The 20,177-nt window shown below is 35.7% G+C and overlaps 2 protein-coding genes across 2 annotated transcripts; both read left to right on the top strand.

Moving 5' to 3' along the window:
* The first annotated feature begins 2,408 nt into the window (after positions 1 to 2,408).
* LOC127864940 (uncharacterized) lies at positions 2,409 to 5,612 on the top strand. The gene is made up of 3 exons (XM_052404832.1): positions 2,409 to 2,730; positions 3,137 to 3,388; positions 3,812 to 5,612. Exons 1-3 carry the CDS (start codon positions 2,547 to 2,549, stop codon positions 4,831 to 4,833), a joined length of 1,458 nt encoding a protein of 485 aa, XP_052260792.1. The 5' UTR covers positions 2,409 to 2,546; the 3' UTR covers positions 4,834 to 5,612.
* A 12,042-nt stretch (positions 5,613 to 17,654) lies between these two features.
* Positions 17,655 to 19,953, top strand: LOC127864948 (uncharacterized). Its single transcript, XM_052404841.1, has 2 exons — positions 17,655 to 17,715; positions 19,374 to 19,953. The coding sequence occupies exon 2, from the start codon at positions 19,411 to 19,413 to the stop codon at positions 19,924 to 19,926; it is 516 nt and encodes a 171-aa protein (XP_052260801.1). The 5' UTR covers positions 17,655 to 17,715; positions 19,374 to 19,410; the 3' UTR covers positions 19,927 to 19,953.
* The last annotated feature ends 224 nt before the right edge of the window (positions 19,954 to 20,177 follow it).

Raw genomic sequence — 20,177 nt, 5'->3', positions numbered from 1 at the left:
GATATCTAAACTTTCAACGCTAGATGTGGTATGGTAATATACATTTAACGAGATACAAAATGTTCGTTTTTATTTTTAGTGTGACAATATATTCCATGTGAATCGGCCGCTGCGATATCCGAAGATTTACGAGCAAAGGCAAGATTGGCTTCGGGCGGCGTAGGAAGCACGATGTTATTCTCATGTTCATCATTAGTATTGGTAGGATATAAGTGCTCCATGATATTGTCGGTTGACCGTATTGGTGGGATATAAGTGTTCCATGATGTTGTCGGTTGACCAATTCGTGAATAAAACATAAACACCTAGGAAAGTGACCGACGCAAATTACTTTTTTTTCCAAAATCCGAAACCCATAAATGAACGTGTCTACGAACAAGTAAACACAAAACACAAACAAATTCCATGCGAACAAATATAGATTATTTTACCGAATTTTATTGACTGACACATCTGAAATGTGGAATAATCAATAGAGAAATGCGCAAACGATAGTTAAGTACTTTTTTAGCTGGCTTGGTGGACCGACAGTTCCCAGTTTCTCAAACCTACTTCTGAACAGTGGACGTATAGTAACCACTTTTCAAAAAATATATATATTCTCGAACAGTGGACTGATCGTTCTCAGTTCCCAAAGTCAGTTAATAAATAGCGGATGATAATTCATTGTTTCCAAATCTAAACCTGTGTAATCGACCGAAAGTTCCCAGTGTCTCAAATATAATAATGAATATTCGATCGATAGTTGCAAGGTCTCTAATATTTACCTGTAATTTGAACCTATAGTTCCCAGATTCCCAAATATTTATCTGACTTTGGAATGGTTATTCCCATTTCCCAAATATTTACCTCAATATTGGACCTATAGTTTCCAGATTCCCAAAATCTTTACGTGAATAGAGAACTGATATATTTATAGATACCCAAATCTTTAGTAAACTGATATTACTTGGTATTCATACATTTACCCAAACGGATTTGTCATGTTAATAGATTGCTTCTCAATTGGTTTAATCTTTGATATCGCTAAGTTGTTTTCGAGTGTTACATTTTCATTATATACGGTAATATCAAATACCACTTATTGCGTCATGTTATTATAATAATTGGCATTGTCGACGACCGGATTTAATAGATGTTCGATTTCGTATGTAAATGGGGGTTATTGGCAATGTAAAATTATATATATTAAGCTCAAGTATAGTTTACAGTTATGATAAAGTAATTAAGAAGAAGGAATCGAAATATAATACGTCAAACAAATGTGTGTACACTACTCTAAAACTGCTAAATCTAGTTTGAAAAAAGATACTTTTTAACACATGCAAACAATTGTTTTGAATTTAATTATTATGGAGGTTAATTTACATTTAAATAACAGTGCATATATAACTGTATGTATAATTATCTTTATTTGCATCGAATGTATCATAGTGACATGGAGGGCACGTGTACGATCCCCAAAGTAGGAGCATTCTTTAGATCCCCCAAAATACGCCAAGTACTGGTTCTTTATATCTCCACAAATACGCCAAGTACTGGTTCTTTATATCTCCCCATATACATCTATTACTGATTCTACCGAGGAAACGGACTCAAAAGCATGCAAAAAGCCTTTGCCTTTCGATGCAATCGAGCTCAAATAAATAGGTTACAATTAACTAACTAAAGAAATAAAAAAACTTACAGTTCAAAACCACCAGCAACACGTTGACGATACTACATAGAAAGTTCATGACGGATATAAGAGAGCATACACCCACCATTAGAAGAAGAATTTAAACATGAAACTGGCCCCTTCTTTGCCAAACGCTTTTATAAGTACATAAATATAACCTTTCGCACGGTGGTTACGGCTACCAAATACCTCTTAGCGCAATTCAGCTGTCGATAACATCATGGGAATATCGCCATCTGCGCGTCACATCTAGACTTTATCCCTATTGATTCAACATTTGTATCACCCGCGTGTTGTTGTATATTTAAAACACGTAGAGCTTTTAAGTTGTGAGTAAGCACGTAGCTTTCTTAAAGGAGTTTATTCATGAAACATTGGACTTTGCCTGTCACGGAATGTTACGTCCCTGCTTAGCCTGTGAACACTTTGCAAACTCTCGCTGGAGTAGAATGACACTTTACGAACACTTTATGCACATCCTTAAAGCGGTACAATTAAGACTGTAAATTTGTCGTGCAATCTACAGAAAGGTTTGATGCATCTCTGAATTTAATTTCGATAAAATTAAAGCTATGGAGTGGACGTTTTCCGTTCATGTGTAATATGGGCATGTTTTGTCAGTGAGCTATTTTGTTATTGAATACAAAACTTGGTTCAGGTCGAATATGATAATCATTCGATTAACAGACCGCATATGTTTGCTATGTTTTACGTACATGTATGGAATAGGGAACACCACCGTGACGTCACGCGCACCTGCTAATAGAATGTAAACAGCGCTGGTGGGCAAAAGACCGATAATCGCCATATTGGTTTTCCTTCATAACAGTACAACTGATGTTCAGATTCTTTCAATTATATTTTTGAAATGGTCCAATCTTGTGTGGTCGTTGGTTGTACAAATCGATGGGAAAAGGGTAGTAGACTTTCGTGGCATCGTATCCCAAGCAAAAATGACCAAGAAAGAAGAAATAATTGGCTCTCGTCTATCAACAGAAAAAACTGGCAGCCAAACAATCAAGATCGCGTTTGTGGAAATCACTTTCTGTCAGGTAAGCGAGCTTTATTAAATAAGAAGTTTTATTGTGACACGCATGTTGTCGTTGTTTTTTTGTCAAAATAAAAGTATTATAATCTTGTCTGTAATTGTTTAGGTCAGTGTATATGACATTTTTATCCAAACTTCTGAAAACTGAAGGCACCATACCGTAGTTTTTATACCGGGAGGTTCCTAACCATTTTTAAATGAGTTTTGAGAAATTTAGATATTTCAAGCTTGTGATTTTTTTTTCAAAATAACATTTGATACTGGTTTATTAACTATTAACTGAGCAAGAAATATTTACCCAATGACAACAAGTGTACTATAGTACCAGTGTATATCACTTCTGAAGCTCAGGGTTGCTTAGCCTTATTGATTTGTTAATGAGCACAAACGATGTATCATCTACATTTCAGGCTGTGCTAGCCACAACAAAGATGATCCCGATTACGTGCCAACATTGAACATGGGATACGAATTAATGACAACATCAACACCTGTTGTTAAAGTTGGACGCTATGAAAGGGCAACATCAAGGCGAAGAAAAAGGCTTGCCATGGAGCTTGATGAAAATGAACGGCGGTCTGCTGCTTCTACTCTGCTCGATCTGTCTACACATTGTGATGCTGATATAGAAAATAGTCCCCCCGGAGACAGCAACAATGACAGTAGGTCCATAAATATTTGAACATCAAGTTGGAGATAAAGACTTTGATTTTTATTGACCAATATTGATGAAGTGATGATAACATGTATACAGTTGATTACCCACAGACTGTCAGTCTTAACTATTAAAATGCTATCAAGGATGAATCAAACAAAAACTCCCCAACACCAAATTCATGTGCCACAAATATTAATTTAAGAGATGGATTAAAAGTACATGCATTCAATACCTTCCATATACCACTTGACAAGAATTGCAGAAATTGATTATATGCAACTTAATCATAAAGAGATAGTTCTTCAGATTTGTCATCTGCTTTTCAGCTGAATATGTGAAAGCAGATTAACAGCATTGTTTTGATACATATATTTGAAGAGACCATCCTATATTTGCTAAAAATTTATAGTTTTGTTATCATTTGCAGCTGATGTCTTTCATATCAAGAAGGAGCTTGAGAACTGCAGACTTCAGCTTGCAGAAACGAGATTAAACGAGAGGTTACTGATCAACGAACTTGGTCGTCTCCAAGAAGAAAACTCCTCTTTACGTACCGAAGTTCAGAGTTCGTTTGGTATAAGTTTTCTTCAGGAAGATAGGTCTGTGTCTGACAAGAGAACCAGTTTCTATACTGGTGTGCCAAATTTAGCAACATTGTTGTGGATAGTGTCCTTTGTGCAGTCAGCTCTGCCAGACTTCTCATCATTGAACTCACAGGCAGATGCAGTCATTATTGTTTTAATGAAATTCAAGCTGAATTTGCAAAACTTTGACCTTGCCATTAGATTTAGAATATCAGAATCAACGGTGTCTAATGTGCTTAATAGAACAATTCCAATATTAGCTGAAAAATTGAAATTCTTGATTCATTGGCCGGACAAAGAAGATGTACTTAGAACTTTACCCCAAGTATTCAAGCCAAAGTACAGAAACGCTAGGACAATTATTGATTGTACGGAAATTTTCATTGAACGACCAGGGAATTTAACGGCACGTGCAGCTACATGGTCTAATTACCAACATCATAATACATTGAAGTACCTGGTAGCAATAACACCATTGGGCTCTATATCATTCGTTTCAAAAGCATTTGGAGGACGGACGTCAGACAAAGTTGTGACATTGAGGAGTGGTTTCTTAGATTTGCTTGAATATGGTGATTTGGTATTAGCGGATAGGGGTTTCCTGATAGGCGAGGAAATTGCAGCACGTAATTGCTTTCTTTCAATTCCTGCCTTTACCCGAGGACAGGCACAACTAACCCAGCAACAAGTGGAGACCAGCAGAAGTATTGCCAGGGTTCGAATCCATGTTGAACGAGCAATTGGTAGACTTAAAAACTTTAAAATTTTGAGTACTCAGATGTCATTAAGTATGGTGCCACATTCTGACAGTGTTCTCACTATTTGTGCTGCAATTTGCAACTTTCAATCAAAATTAGTGAAGTAGATGTTTGAAAAATGAAATATACATGCAGCAGTTGAAAATGTATTGACATTTATGGACAGTGGTGTTTACTATAAGTAACAAAATGTACATAAATTGAAGTGAAAATAAAAAAAATACACTTATTCAGGTGAAAATATATTTCTCATATTGATCCAACAATGTCTCAAATCACAAATAATGACTGCAATCAGAAAACATATTGATAACATAAATATCAACAAATATATAATTTGACTATTAAAATTAAGAACATCTTGTCATGATTTACAAATTGTAGAAGGTTAATATACGTATCACAAGAGAAGATAGAAAATGCTTACATTGTAATATTATAAATGTTTAGGTTTAGATCCTTATGTAAACATAAATTTGATAATATGAGCCACGTTCTGGGAAAACTGGGCATAATGCATGTGAGTTAAGTGTTGTCCTGGATTAGCCTGTGCAGTCTCTGCACAGGCTAATCAGGGACGACACTTACCCCTAAATTGGATATTTGCTAAGTAGAGACTTCATTGAAATGAAAAATGTCATAAAAGCGGAAAGTGTCGTCCCTAATAAGCCTGTGCAGATTGCACAGGCTAATCTGGGAATACAATTTACCCACATGCATTATGCCCAGTTTCTCAGAACATGGCTCATTTTATGTTATAATTTTTCAATAGAGAATTTCAGTGAAACTTTTTCATTAATATACTGAATTCTTGTCTTTAATTGCATTTAGAAATATTTGTGTTGTTAAGTTTGTTTCTCAGAAACATGTCATTTGATACTTTTCAATGTATAATGAAATGGAATTGGTTTGATATGTACTACATGTATTACTTTGTGCAAAGTAATTATAAGTTCTGAATAAAAAATGACGACATGTTACTTTCCTGTCTGTTCTACTTGAAAACAAGAATAAAAACCTAAAAAGAATCTTAACATCAAGAAATATTTACTAACTTTTATTAAAAAATTATTACTCTTGCATTTGGTTTAATAAATGACTCAGTCTTCAGAAGTACTCAGAAGTACAATGTTCAATAATCTTAATCCTTAATGTCAGAACACTCTGGACAAACCCACTTTCCTCTGGGGCGTCTTCTGATGTTAACACATTCATAGTGAAACCACTGAGTAGGGCAGTCCTCATTTTCACACTTTATCATACGACCATACTCTGGTTCTTGGCACAGACACCATAAAGCAACTTCATTGTCACAAGTCTTGATGCTCTGGGAAGACACTTCACATGCTGAGCTTGGTGTTTTTTCTAACCTCCTCGATACAAGTTCTGGCAGCACAAATTTAAAGAAAAAATCCTCACACTTGCTGACTAGTTTCTGACAAAAGTCATCATCCCGTGACACAGTTGCCACTACACTATCAACAGATGTGTAGACAAACAGGTCACATGATTGCACATCATGTACATACATTTGAAGCTGGATCTGTGTATAGTATCTATGGCTGCGTTTTAATTCACCTTCCTCATTTAAACAAAAGTCTTTGTCCTTAATGTCTTGAATTTTTTTCTCTCTATGTTTATACGGGCACTTGATCTCTAACAGTCTGTTTGGGCAACAGGCACATTTTACTACCCCATCAACTGACACTGCAATAAATGGTTTCTGTTGATGAACCAGCAGACCTGCAGTCATGACATTCAAATACTGGTGGTTCCCCTTCTGCTGTTGAGCATACTCATGTCTTGCCTTTTCTTCATTGGTATTTCCCCATTTCACCGCCGCTTTGCCAGACAAATTGTAACATTTGCTTCCTGTTATAAGCCTAACCAGATTATCTGTGTTTGACGATTCCTTCATGACGAAAACATCATGGGCTTTCGTGCCAGTTATCCGCCCTTTTCTGTGCTCAAACCATAGTGGACAAACAGACTGTCCACGAGTCTCCTTCTCCAACATGTCCACCTGCTCCTTACTACATTTATAATGACTCCATATACGTCTCAATGACTCATTGTCAACAGGGAGAGTGCCATGTTCTCTGTTTAACCCTCTGAGCGACTGCATACACTCCTGAAACTCCCCACCTTCAGAAGCTGTTTCTGTTTCTTCAGGGTCAAGTTTCGGAATGGTGGTGAAGAACACTGCTTCTGGACAGACTTTCTGCAGGGACTGCAAAGTAGAAATATCTAATATTGTATTAAGGTGCTTCGTTTACTGACTGACCCGGTGCCACATTTACTGCCGTTTGAAATGTCTCCAGTACCACCTAAAGGGTTTTAACATCGGCGGCTAGAGATAATGTTTTATATTGAACAATCTATTTCGTTAGGGTAAAGCCATTTAAACAAATACGTATTGTAATTAATATTTTATGCAAGTCGTTACGGTAAAGGCATCGATTTTAAAGTGTATTTGATACATCGTTTTACATGGACTTCATGAAGGTCACATTTAAAACATTTTTACAAGTTGTCCGTCATGATGATTGTGTACGTTGTTCGTTTGTATCTGTGCCTACGCGTGAACAAACTATTACAAAGTCGATCTGATTTTGGGATAAACAGGTTTATGATCATTTTATGTTTTGAATCGGTGCTGTAAGCTCTTGCATTCCATGGTAAAACAAACATGAATCATGCCAGGCGTTGAAAGATTTGAGCCCCGTTATAAGAGAAACCTTTACTGCACTATCGTCAAGTGGCATTCCAAATACCGGGACACATGTGCAGTCCGCACAGGCTGATCAGGGACGACACTTTCAGCTTTATAAAAGGTTTTGTTTTAAGGATATCCCTTCTAAACAAAAATCCAATTGAGGCGGAAAGTGTCGTCCCTGATTAGCCTGCGTTTACTGCACATGCTAATGTAGGGCGAAACTTTACGCACATGCATTTAGCCCTGTTTTCCTAGAACGAGGATCTAATATAGCAATATTTGACGCGTAAGCAAATGCAACACGTTTAGTCAGTTTAAACGGCTGCGTAAAGTTTTTAATTCTATTCTTGCAACAACTTTGTTTAGAAACTTTACTTTAATTGACGTCAATTCAATACAGTTCGTCTACATATGACGTCATAACTTGCATATTATGTACAGGAACTCGAAAATGAAACGCATTCTTGAACAAAAACACTACAAGTATGTTGGGTTTTTTATTTAAAGAATTTGTTCTCAATGGCTGGAAAGTGAGTGGCATTAAAAACAATACAAGTAATAAAGGGTTTACAAGGGCGAAACATACCTGGCTCGGCGTGGACGTCGCCTTCTTGACTATCACGTGATTACCCCCTCTGTGTAACTTATAGTAACAAGTAGTTCGTATCAGACCTTTAACCAAGACGATCGCAATCTGGATCAGCCGACGAATTATTGCATTCATTGCAAGTATGTTTTCTTATACAAAATTTAACATATATAGTGAGTATAACTCAAGGTCGTCCATTAGCTTTGTCTTTTTTATACCCACACATGTCACAGAAGATCAAAGCTTGGGTTGCATATCACATGTTTCATGTGAAATAATATAAAGGTCAAAATTGCAATATGCCTTGTCAGGTTTTTGAGCGGCGCTCTGGGAAAACCGGGCTTAATACATGTTTGTTTGTACAGTGTCGTCCCAGATTTTCTTGTGCAGTCCACAGTGTCTAATTAGGGACGACACGTGCCACCGCAATTATATGTTATTATTAGATTTTCGCGTAAAGAGAGAGTTCATTGAAACAAAATTTTATAAAAGCGGAAAGTGTTTTCTCAGGTTAGCCTGTGTGGAATGAACAGGCTGATCTGGAACTACACTGTAAGCACATTCATAAAGCCTTGTTTTCCTAGAATGAGTCTCATTTGTGTCGAAGATGTACACAATTTCACAAAGGATAAAACGTTACCGCGTTAACGTTTCTATGTACTAAACACAGCAAGTGTTTAATTACCGACAATGCTAAATATCTATTATGTTGTTGTTTTTTTCTTCCATTGCTCCCAAACGATTTTTATCACCAAAACTAATTATTGTTGTGTGTACAACTTACCATAACTATTATTATTATGTGTGTGTGCAGATATCTCACATGACGTAACGTGCCTCACCATCAACCGGTTATATATGTATATGTCTTGTGTTATATGTGAAATGATGGGCACATTTCCTTTTTTCCTGAATAAAAAATAGATAAATTAAAAAATACATATATATGAAAACCGTATATATGCGTGGTTTATCAATGTTGATGTTTCTAGTGTTGCATGTCAGGCATACCTTCCCGAGGTATTGAATTGTGAACGCCATGACGTGTCTGTCAAACCTCAAATTACACAAACGTTCTATAAGAAATGATTACATGGTTCTTTATTTAGGTTAATTATGAAAAAGTATAAAAAGCAAATAAATTCCCTCTCTCTGTTCTTAATAAAGTTTGGAATGTTTGATGTCAATTTTTATCATGACCAAGCGACTCTCCCTTTACAACCATACATGAATTGAAATACAAGTAAATACACTTTTGAAAAATAAGTTGAAAATGTAAGCGTTTTACTTGAAAAAAGCACTAAGATATTACACACCGTCGTTTAATAAAAGGCATCTTTCCACAGTTTGGTCAATTGACAAAATTGAAAACAGTTGTTTCAGATTCGCTAATTTTCGGTTTATTTATGATATTTGTGAGGAAACAGTATTACTGAACATTTGCCATGGTCTAATATAGCCATTATATGCATTTTTGACGATTAAAAAACCTAAAAATTGTAAAGCGTTGCAATGCGAAACGATTGAATAATTTAGAAAAATCTGTTGTTGTCGTTTAAATTTGTGAAACTTCGAAGAATACTTATATAACGTATAAAATACGCAACTTATGCTGGCAGGATAGCTCAGTTGGCTAATGGGTTTTTACTTCAGGATTCCGGGGTTCAGTGGTTCGAGCCCTGCTGCGGGCTACTATTTTTTTCCTTTTTTTAAATTTTATTTTTGATTTTTCACTGGAGCTTTTAAAATTTAATGTGTACATTTATCAATATAAAGCCTTTAATGACAAACTTCAAAACATACCAAAATCTGTGAAAAGGCCCTTTTAAGGCATGGATGGGGACATACAGAGCATAAACATTACCACACAGATATAAGACTATAAGTCATTTTCATAAGTCAATGCAAAGAAAGAGGTTGTTCTCTAATTGCATACATATATATACCTTCAAATCGATACTACGATGCATCGTTTAAACTCTGTTTTTTAATGTCTATGAAGTATGTACTTAATCGTGTTCTTTTATTATCAAGCATACAGCCTTCATCTCGGGACTTCAGGTCTACGCATATACAATCCCCGGACACATGTCGCTGAGGTTATGTCTTGTATTAACACTTTATCTTGGATAAATGTACCATTATTAATGAGTGAATGTTAGTCTTGAACGGTTGACCTGTCGCGGATTAGGGGTGAGAATTAGAAAACCGCGAGCACGTTGGTTGAACGAACGTTTTATGGATATGTTTAACAATGTTTTTATCAAATATAAATCAGTTAATAAACTTTCGTGACGTATCAGCGCGATCTCTTCACACTTTATAATTAATATATGTACCATAAAACAGAATCGCACAATCTGCCAAATTGTTTTAATTGTTGTTTACACGGTTCAGGCAAAACCAAAACTTTCTATTACTTGATCTGCAAAAGAATACCATGTTTAAAGAGTCTTCTTAACAGAATGTATGCATGTTTTGAAAATTTTCATTTAATTCTTAAAATTGGTCAGTGTAAACATCAGAACTAAAGGGTTCCAGTATAAAACAAAAATAAAATAAAAGAAATAGAAAGAGTAATTCAAACAAGGACTCGATCCCTTGGAGTAATAATATTGCACTAAAAGCACTCGGCCACCCTTGCTGACGAAACAGTGCATGTATTTTAGTCTAAATATACATTGTAACCAATACAATAATATTTTCATAAAATAAAACGATAACAATCAAATTTTCCAAATTATCCAATCGTTTTGCGGTTGTAACGCTTGATAGTTTTCATATTTTTTAATCGTCAAAAGATACAAATAATGGTTTTTATTGGTACATGTTTAGTATTACTGTTTCCTAGCAACGAAAGAAAATAAATACAACGACAGTTTGCAAATTATAAGTTTCTTTTCCATTTTGTCAATTTATCAAAATGCTTAAAGGTCCCTTTAACTTCTCATTGGAAATCAAAGAGAGTTGTTGCGTTATTCGTTTATCTGCGGTTAGGCATAGCACGATACAATAAATGAATTGCTTTGTTGATCTGGTTTTGTAATAAAAATATTTATTTCTAGTTTTATGACTTAGATTTTGTTTACATGGCACACATTTTTGAAACAGGCGGTGAACGTAGACGCGTGTTTTAATTATTTAACCTGTACGAATTTTTGGCTTAAGAATGCTGTAATGAACAGACAAAATTTTTTTAAAGGGACTTGTTCACATATTTTCGTTTAAAAAAATATATATTAACATATTTTACTTACAAAACTGTACTATTTGGAACAGCTTTAAACAAGAAAAAATAACCATGTTCTGCGGATAGAAGCTGGTACCTTTGAGCTAACTCGAAGCCATTACACCAAGCACGTTTTCAACATTCACAGTATTGTTCAAACCCCACGTTGGTAATACACGTTTTTAACATGTTCAGTATTGTTCAAACCCTCGTTGGTAATACACGTTTTCAACATTCACAGTGTTGGTCAAACCCTACGTTGGTAATACACGTTCTCAACATGTTCAGTTTTGTTCCAACCCTTCGTATTGGTAATACACATTTTCAACATTTACAGTATTGTTCAAACCCTACGTTGGTAATACACGTTTTTAACATTTACACTATTGTTCAAACCCTACGTTGGTAATACACGTTTTCAACATTTACAGTATTGTTCAAACCCTACGTTGGTAATACACGTTTTCAACATTTACAGTATTGTTCAAACCTTACGTTGGTAATTCACGTTTTCAACATTTACACTATTGTTCAAACCCTACGTTGGTAATACACCTTTTTTTAACATGTTCAGTATTGTTCAAACCCTACGTTGGTAATACACGTTTTTAACATCTACAGTACTGTTCAAACCCTACGTTGGTAATACACGTTGTTTGCTCAATTATCGATGAAAAGCGCTACAAGCGGTTTACATTTTTTAATTATTTTGTTTGCTGTTCATCAATAATGGAACATATCTGGTTAATGTTTTTCTAGTCAAGGGTGTTATTTTGCTTGGTTATCTACATGCATTCTTTTTTAAATTGATTACATTTTTATTGGTATATGTATTTTGCCAAACTGGGAACAAGTCACTTTAAGTACGTGTGAAATTTTAATTTTGCACCAATTATTTGCAGATAACATGCCTCAGGTTTTTGCCCAGACGTTTTTAGCACAGCGGTCCTGCGGTGCGTGTACTTCAAAATCAATTTCGCAGCGGCGCTTGTATTTTCGGACATGTCGCGATGCTTGAAATATTCACACTAAGCTATGTGTGTATAAGAGGCTTAGACAAGACGTGTGTACGATTTACGAGTCGTTTCTCGGTCAAAAAGCTGAAGCGGTCAAGTCGCGACCGAAGAAAAAGATCACAGAGGATCTTCTTGTAGACTTCTCGGAAGTAGCCGAGCCGAATGCTTGTGGTCGATGGGCGGATCTGAAGAGGGTCGGTTAGAGGAACTTCTGCGAGTGGCTCTGCTAATCACGCGAGTACCGTTATCTCTCGACTCTGACGTCCTCTGTCGCTGACTTCGCTGATTCACACAATTTTAAAGAACCGCCAAGCGAAATGCTTAAAGTCTTTAGGTGGGTATTCACAGGCAATTCGAAACCTCCCGGAAAATATAATACAACACGAGATATTCTAGTTAGCGTCGAGTTTGAACTAAACTTTTTTATTACAAATCATTTGGAGAAACCATTGCCGTTATACATTTGTACGTCTACTTATCACATTTACAAAAACGTTCATTATGCAACAGGATTTCACTGAATTGCCTGTATTAGTAGTTTATCCCTACCAAAGAACACAATTTTCCCTTTAATATTTGTCGAAATAATACAAGTTGTAATTTACGTAAAATTATGTACATTTCAATTGGTATATGCGTGATAAACATCATTAACTAAACACTTTTTCCGAGTGTAGTCCTCGAACCGTTTACCCAATCTTGTACGAACGTTATTGTTGTATTTGTGCAACATATACGAAAGAGTATGGATGCAATATACATTAAAAACGCATGTCAAAGAATTTGCTTACTCAATTATTTAAAGCAATATTACGTTACAGGGGCCTTTTCACAGATTTTGGCATTTTTTAACTTATTCATTAAATTCATTATATTGATAAATGTAAACATTGGATCGTAAAAGCTCCAGTAAAAAATCAAGAATAAAATTAAAAAAGGAAAAGAACATTGCCCGGAGCAGGTTTCGAACCAGTGACCCCTGGAGTCCTGCCAGAGTCCTGAAGTAAAAACGTTTTAGCCTACTGAGCTATTCCGCCGAGTACACATACTTAATGTATTTTATACCTTATATAAGCAATCTTCGTAGTTTCACAAAATTTAACGACAAAACCAGAACTCTCCAAATTATTCAATCGTTTCGCGTTGCAACGCTTTATAATATTTAGGTTTTAAAATCGTCAAAAGAAGCATATAATGGCTATATTAGACCATGGTAAATGTTCAGTATTACTGTTTCCTCACAAATATCATAACTAAACGAAAATTTGCGAATCTGAAACAACTTTTTTTCAATTTTGTCAATTTACCAAAGCGTGAAAAGATCCCTTTAAGGTAGAACCAGAATCATGGAATCGGGTAATATCAGTTCATCTCGACTTGTTTCGTAACCTATCGGTTTATCTCGGTATATTGACGGAAATTGTCGGAGATGGTATTATCGAAACGAAACATTTTATTACATATCATAACCTACATATTATTGATACAATTAACGTTAATCTATTTTGTAGCTATCAGTTTGAATAATAGCACGCTTTCGTTTCGGGTTTATATATATCTGAACATGTATATGAAAACCCGCGTTAACCGTAAACACGGAAATCAATTGTCTCAACACAACAGCTAACCGGCATAAAGACAAGTGAAAATATACTGGTCTAACAAGGGGGTGACAGAGTAATGATGCATGTCATACTTACGAACGTCTTCGGACCTATATATATATTTAGTTTGTTGAAATGTTTTATTTTGTCTTAACAAATTTCGGATATCACAAACATAAAAATACATTCGGCTTAAACAAGACTTTCGCTTAGACTTCCTTTAAACGAAAAATACCATAAAAGCGGATGGTGTCGTCCTGAACATAGGCGCTCGATGTCAATGACAATGTTTTATTTATTTATTTGTTTTTTTAGTTACCCGTTGTTTATTATAATGCATACACATACTAAATTAATAAAAATCTTCTGACAAAACGTCTTCTTAAAAAAAGATAGTTCGACTATGTACATAGATATTCTATACATATATAGTCGAACCATATTTTTTAAGAAGACGTTTTGTAGGAAGATTTTTATTAATTTAGTGTGTGTATGCATTATAATAAACAACGGGTAACTAAACAATAAATTAATAAATTTAAAATAAAACATTGGCATTGACATCGAGCGCCTATGGTCCTGAACAGCCTGAGCGGACTGTTAATCGGTGAAGATAATATACGCACCTGCATTTAGCTCAGGAACAGAGAATCTGATATTTCAAACACAATATTCAACCGATTAAGTCATCCCTTGAAACACGTTGCCTATATGTGACTTTAATTAGGATTTATCTAAGATTTCGGAGCATCATATATGAACTTGTTATACACATTGCAACGGAGTGCATATTAATCTTTATTTTTAAACGGTGACATGCGGTCATTATGAATTCACATCCGGCAAGTTTGGTAACGTTAGGTTAACGAACGATTCATTGAAGGTTCAAATAACAATAACTACAATCCGTTTTAGTTTTGTCCGCGTTATTTTGTGATAATCTTACTTTTCTCACATAACAATTGCAACCTTTGACGCAAGTTTAACAGTGATTGTAGCTGATATTTATCAATCAACGGACGTCTGTGGTGGTGTGAGTTATTTAATAACTTTAATATAGTCTTATGTGAAGTTATTGTTACGCCATTACGTAAACATATACATAATACATTTCAAACCAGCGTGAAGCGCTTGTAGTCGAACCAGTGTCACATAAGTCTGTTGCAGTTACCTTGGTGGTCTGTATTTTAAGAAATTTTTAATGTTTGCTCCGTGTTTAAGCAAAAGTTAAGGCTGTTCAAACGAATCGAGCCGCGCTATAGGAAAAAGGGTTTAAATGCATGTGCGAAATGTGTCGTACCTGATGAGCATGTGCAGTCCTCACTGGGTTATCATGGTCTTCTATTTCGGCCAAAACTGGAGTTTCATTTAAAAGATACTGCCTTTAAACGACAAAAATCATAAAAGCGGAAAGTGTCGTGCCTGATAAGGCTGTGCGGACTTGTATTTCAACCTAAAACAAGTCAACAACTTGATTACTATCACGCATATTTCAATATTTTGAATTAAAAAAAAGTATGCGGTATGACATTTTTTACGTACCATTAATCATTTTAACTACTTAAGGCGTTTCGGTTAACCGGTTAATAACCGGTTACGGAAAAAGGTTAACCGGTAAATGATTTTTGTAACCTCTTGCATCCCTAAAAAAAACACACAAATGAAAACTTTATTCCTTCGACGTTGTTATTATATATAGTTAGTGGTCGCTGAAATACATGTAATTACGTCCTGACGCAATCGTGTAGTTGCTAACAGTGTACAAGACGGTACATCTTTATGAATGACGTCTTTTCTGCAAGCCTTAGTAAGGTTAATCATATTGCTTGGCCCGAGGTGTATTTTAGTGTAAACGTTTAATTTTGGTTCATGTCGGATCTGATGAAAGTTTACTGGCTGTATTGATAGAAACATAGGGTAGCAGTTCATACTGAGAGTGTACAATATATAGCACATGTATCAAATAAAGCACCGTTTCTAGTGTTTGAAGTTAATAAAAAAAAGTTATCACATTAAGATAACATTACTTATAAAATGCAAGAAAATGTGCTTGTTTAGAAATAATTTCTTAGTTTAAACCTATGTATTTTAGCTCGAATGCATTTAAAATGCTTTCTACTTGTTCGAAACGCTCTCGAGTCCGTTTCCTGGGCCAAGAGCTAGTACTTGGTGTTGGGGAGAACGCTCCCACATGGGCTAGTACTTGGTGTTTTGGGAGGGGACGCTCCCACGTGGGCTAGTACTTGGTGTTGGGGGGGGGGGGACGCTCCTGCATGGGGAATAAACTAAACTTCGAACCGAAGCAGGTCGGTGTGCGGACACCATATCCATGACACCACGGCGACCTTGACAATACTTACGTTTGTCCGTGGAATATATAACTTAGTGCTTGCAGATGGAGTAATGTGCTTACGCTACCGTATACAGTTGGCATATTTATAATGGATTGTCAAAACAGTCGCTTCCAAATTTACTGACATTTACATGTATAGTTAAGAAACTCAATAAAACAAATATATGAGACAAATTAATAATTTTTAGACTCGCAGCGTTTTTCATGTAACGAAGATTTGTTTACCGTCATACGTAATAAAGAAACATTGAATAGTTTAAAATGAATATTTACATTCCGCCAAATGATATTCGTCTGTTTATCGGTGACGAAAATATAAAAATTGATTATCATTATTTATTGATTGATTATTTATTTTGAAAGATTAATTTTTGAAAGATTGATTTTTGTATCAGATTTTGCATATTTTTAAATCCAATGAGCACGTGTTCTGTGTTGATAATAACTTGAATGTTCTTAGGATGTAAGGTTTTATTGTTATTTCAAAAGATGTTTATTTCAAGTTGAAACAGTGTATGAAGACTTTTCGAATATACCGATGGGTCGATAATGTAGATTTATTTTTGTGAATTAGACAAGTTTTTAATTTAATTATTAAGCAAGTTTTTATTTTTATTGACATAGGCATTTATTTTTTAAACAATTTAGTAGACAATATTAAAATTCCGTCAATTATAAAAAATGATTAATGCAGTATGCCATCATCAAACATATAGAAAGTACACAAAACTGTTTTGCCTGTACATAGGGACCTTCTTACAGACTGATTATTTAATTGATAGATTTGCATTGAAACGTAGTGTACTTGTTAGCTTGTAGTTATTTTTTATCCATGAAGAGTTTTACCATTTTATTGTTTTATTACTAAAAATCATTTTTCAGTTTGTCAAAGTTATTGTCAAATCTGTATTACATCATTCAAATAGTTAAATATCAAGTTAAAGAACTTTAAACACACAATAAACAACTAACACTTTTGTTCTGAAACTCAAAAGCAACTTGTAACACTAAAATACATTTAAGATTAAACAAAAAATAAATAAAAATGCATTATTACATGCGATGATTTTATTAGATTGCATAGAGTTTTGAAGTCAACAGTATTTGCCTGATATCTCCTATGCGCGTAATGAAATTGAGCTGCGTTCTTCGAAAACGGGGATTAATGCATTTGCGTAAGGGGGTCGCCCAAAATAAGCTTGTGTTGTCTGCGCAGGTTAATCACGGACGACACGTTTTGTTTCTACGTAGTTTTCGTTTAAAGGAAGTCTCTCCTAATTGAAAATCCAGTCATGATGTTATTTGTCGTGTCTGATGAGACTGTGCGGACTTCACAGGCTGATCTTGCATGAGACATTTCGCACATGCATTAAGAATAGTTGTTACACGACGAGGTTCAATTATTCATTCCATTTAAGATCACGTGTCTGCGAAAAAAGACTCCGAAGAAAGCGTGAAATCTTTCCTGAAGTCACTGACAAGGTATAGTATATTCATTGTCACTCGTGTATTTAATTATCAACATTTATTAACAGTAAAGCTGCCTTGGTAAGTTATTCAACATTAAATGTGCGATTTTGCCCTAGCAATTTAATAACTATCATTAAGGCGATGTGTTGGATTCGCCGTGTATAAGACATATGTGTAAACTATAACACGAAACAAAAATATTTGCAAACAGGTCGCAGTGGCGAAGTGAATAATGTGTTCGTGATCAGTAGGTCACGGGTTCGAGTCCTACTGTTGGGTCCTTCTTTAGATTTCCCTATAGACACCAAAAATTGCTTCTAGTCCCAGGAAGCGGACTGAGAGCGTTTCAATTAAGCTTTATGCTTTCTATGCAATCGAGCTAAAATGAATATTTTTTAACTAATACTGTGAAACCATTTATTTTCGTCGGCACAAAATTTCGCCCTTTTCATAAAAATGACTATTTCGTCCGCTCTTAAATTCGTCCATTTCTGGTTTTGAAAAAAAAAACAACGTCCGATTTGTTTGTAATTCATGTAATACGCGGTTGCGAAAAAATCGTGCTGGGGAAAGAGAGGTGACACTTGGTAGTCACTTGCAGGAGGTGTGCCTTGTTTGGCATATGCCAATTAACAAGTCTGTTATTTTAGGTGACAGTAACTGTCCCTTATTATTTTATTTCATTGACACGTTATTTGTTATGATTAGCGGATACTATAAGTAAGTGGGACTGAATAATCGTTAACGAGTGTTTTAAACAACGAAGCCAATTGCCAATTAGTCTGTTTCCATTACTATCACGGTCAAATTTGTAACAAAGCGCAGAATATATTTCAGTCAGGTGTTGATCACACATCGTCATATTTTAATTGCGTTTAATAGTATTGTCTTTAATCCGGATTCGCCGCGTGTAGGCTGTATAATCTGCAACACCCCTGAAAAACACAATACACACAATGGGTAATAAAGTTGTTAACAATTAGTGCTAATCAACACTATTATACCTAAACGAAGTCGACGCATTCGATACAGCCGTATTGCATTCGCGTTTTACAGGAAATGTCAGTTGTCAGTACACTGTATAATGAACACCCCTTTGTGTAAAAACCGGATTTAACTTGAGTGTGAATAGTCGACTGTTTCATGTTCTTTGTATCAATACCATCTGTGTATCTGTATTATAAGTATACCAGTCAACAAACAAGGTGCGCGCTTCCGCATATGGGTATTCGGACGTTCAAAAAATTGACCTACGGTTTAGCGTTCATGCCGTCGAACGCATTTAGCAATATAACTCGTTTTTTGTTCACTATTTCTTTACTTGCAAAAAATACTAGTGGCTTATAACTTATCTTTTTTCCCGCATTTTGCGAGTGTGCGAGTGTTAATTTCGAGCCTTGTGTTTATGCGTGGATTACGCTGGATTTAAATGCCTCATGCCTACGGTAATTCAGTCTTTTTTGTTTCAAATATGGGACATGATTGTTCGTTAGGATCTTGAATTCGTCCATCGGTCGAAGGACGAAAAAGGCGAAAATTAATTCCGGACGAATAATAATGGTTTCACAGTATATACATACGCATATTCAAACACATTTGTCCATTTCATTCAAAAACACACTCCAAGAATCAGCAAAGGTACCTTTTCAACATGGAAATTTCTATTCCAGTTCGCTGCGAGACGGAAGTTCCTTTTATGTCGACGGTATGACTAGAGCCTTCTCCGGCGCCATTTCCGGCGGTGGTAGTGGACCGGATACGATTTATCGCAATGCAGCATATCGAATAATTAAGAACATCTTGGCCAGTGGCGACACCGATAAATATCTCGTGGAAACCGTCGAGAAGTTGATCAACCTACGAGACGTCGTGAATAATAGACAGCAGCGCAACGGAAGTCGGGCGAACGCGGAACTGAATTCAGAACGAGTCGGCATGGAACATGAACGGTCACTAGCACAAGACCAAACATCGGAACCGGCTTTTGCTGAGCGCGACTTCCATAACAAAAACTGCTTCAAGCTTGGGCAGATCTGCGGCTTCTACCGAGACTCCTGCTCCGCGCGCGATACAGAATACGACTCAAACGCGTCGCTCTGCTGCATCAGGCTTTCCGGCGGCGGAAATTTCCTCCTGAGTGACCATTACGGGAACTGCGTGCCGATCAACGACTCCTACACGTGCGAAGAGATGCAGATGATGTACACACTTTGGCAGCGTTAAGCGGCCGTTGCAACGGACATGACACAATTTATAGGTGTAGGTGCCTGTTAGCGCGGTCTGTTGTGTTTTTATCATAAGCTCGTTTAAAAACATTTTAAACGTTGTTTTTCGCGTACGTTCGTTTGTTCGGGGATATTTCAAGAAGAATACTGTATATGATTTGTGATCACTTACTATTTAATGTAGAATGTTCATTATGATTTTGTTGTTTGAACTATTATTAAATGAGTGCCTTAGTATTTATCTTACTA

Source organism: Dreissena polymorpha, chromosome 1 (assembly GCF_020536995.1).
Source record: "Dreissena polymorpha isolate Duluth1 chromosome 1, UMN_Dpol_1.0, whole genome shotgun sequence".
Classification (NCBI taxonomy): Eukaryota; Metazoa; Mollusca; class Bivalvia; order Myida; family Dreissenidae; genus Dreissena; species Dreissena polymorpha.
This window is presented reverse-complemented; position numbering and strand designations above follow the sequence as displayed.

Excerpts from the sequence above, each read along its gene's own strand:
- LOC127864948 (XM_052404841.1), top strand. The coding sequence starts at position 19,411 with ATGACTAGAGCCTTCTCCGGCGCCATTTCCGGCGGTGGTAGTGGACCG.
- LOC127864940 (XM_052404832.1), top strand. The coding sequence starts at position 2,547 with ATGGTCCAATCTTGTGTGGTCGTTGGTTGTACAAATCGATGGGAAAAG. Across the intron at positions 2,731-3,136 it reads TGGAAATCACTTTCTGTCAG|GCTGTGCTAGCCACAACAAA; the intron begins GTAAGCGAGCTT and ends TCTACATTTCAG. Across the intron at positions 3,389-3,811 it reads CGGAGACAGCAACAATGACA|CTGATGTCTTTCATATCAAG; the intron begins GTAGGTCCATAA and ends TATCATTTGCAG.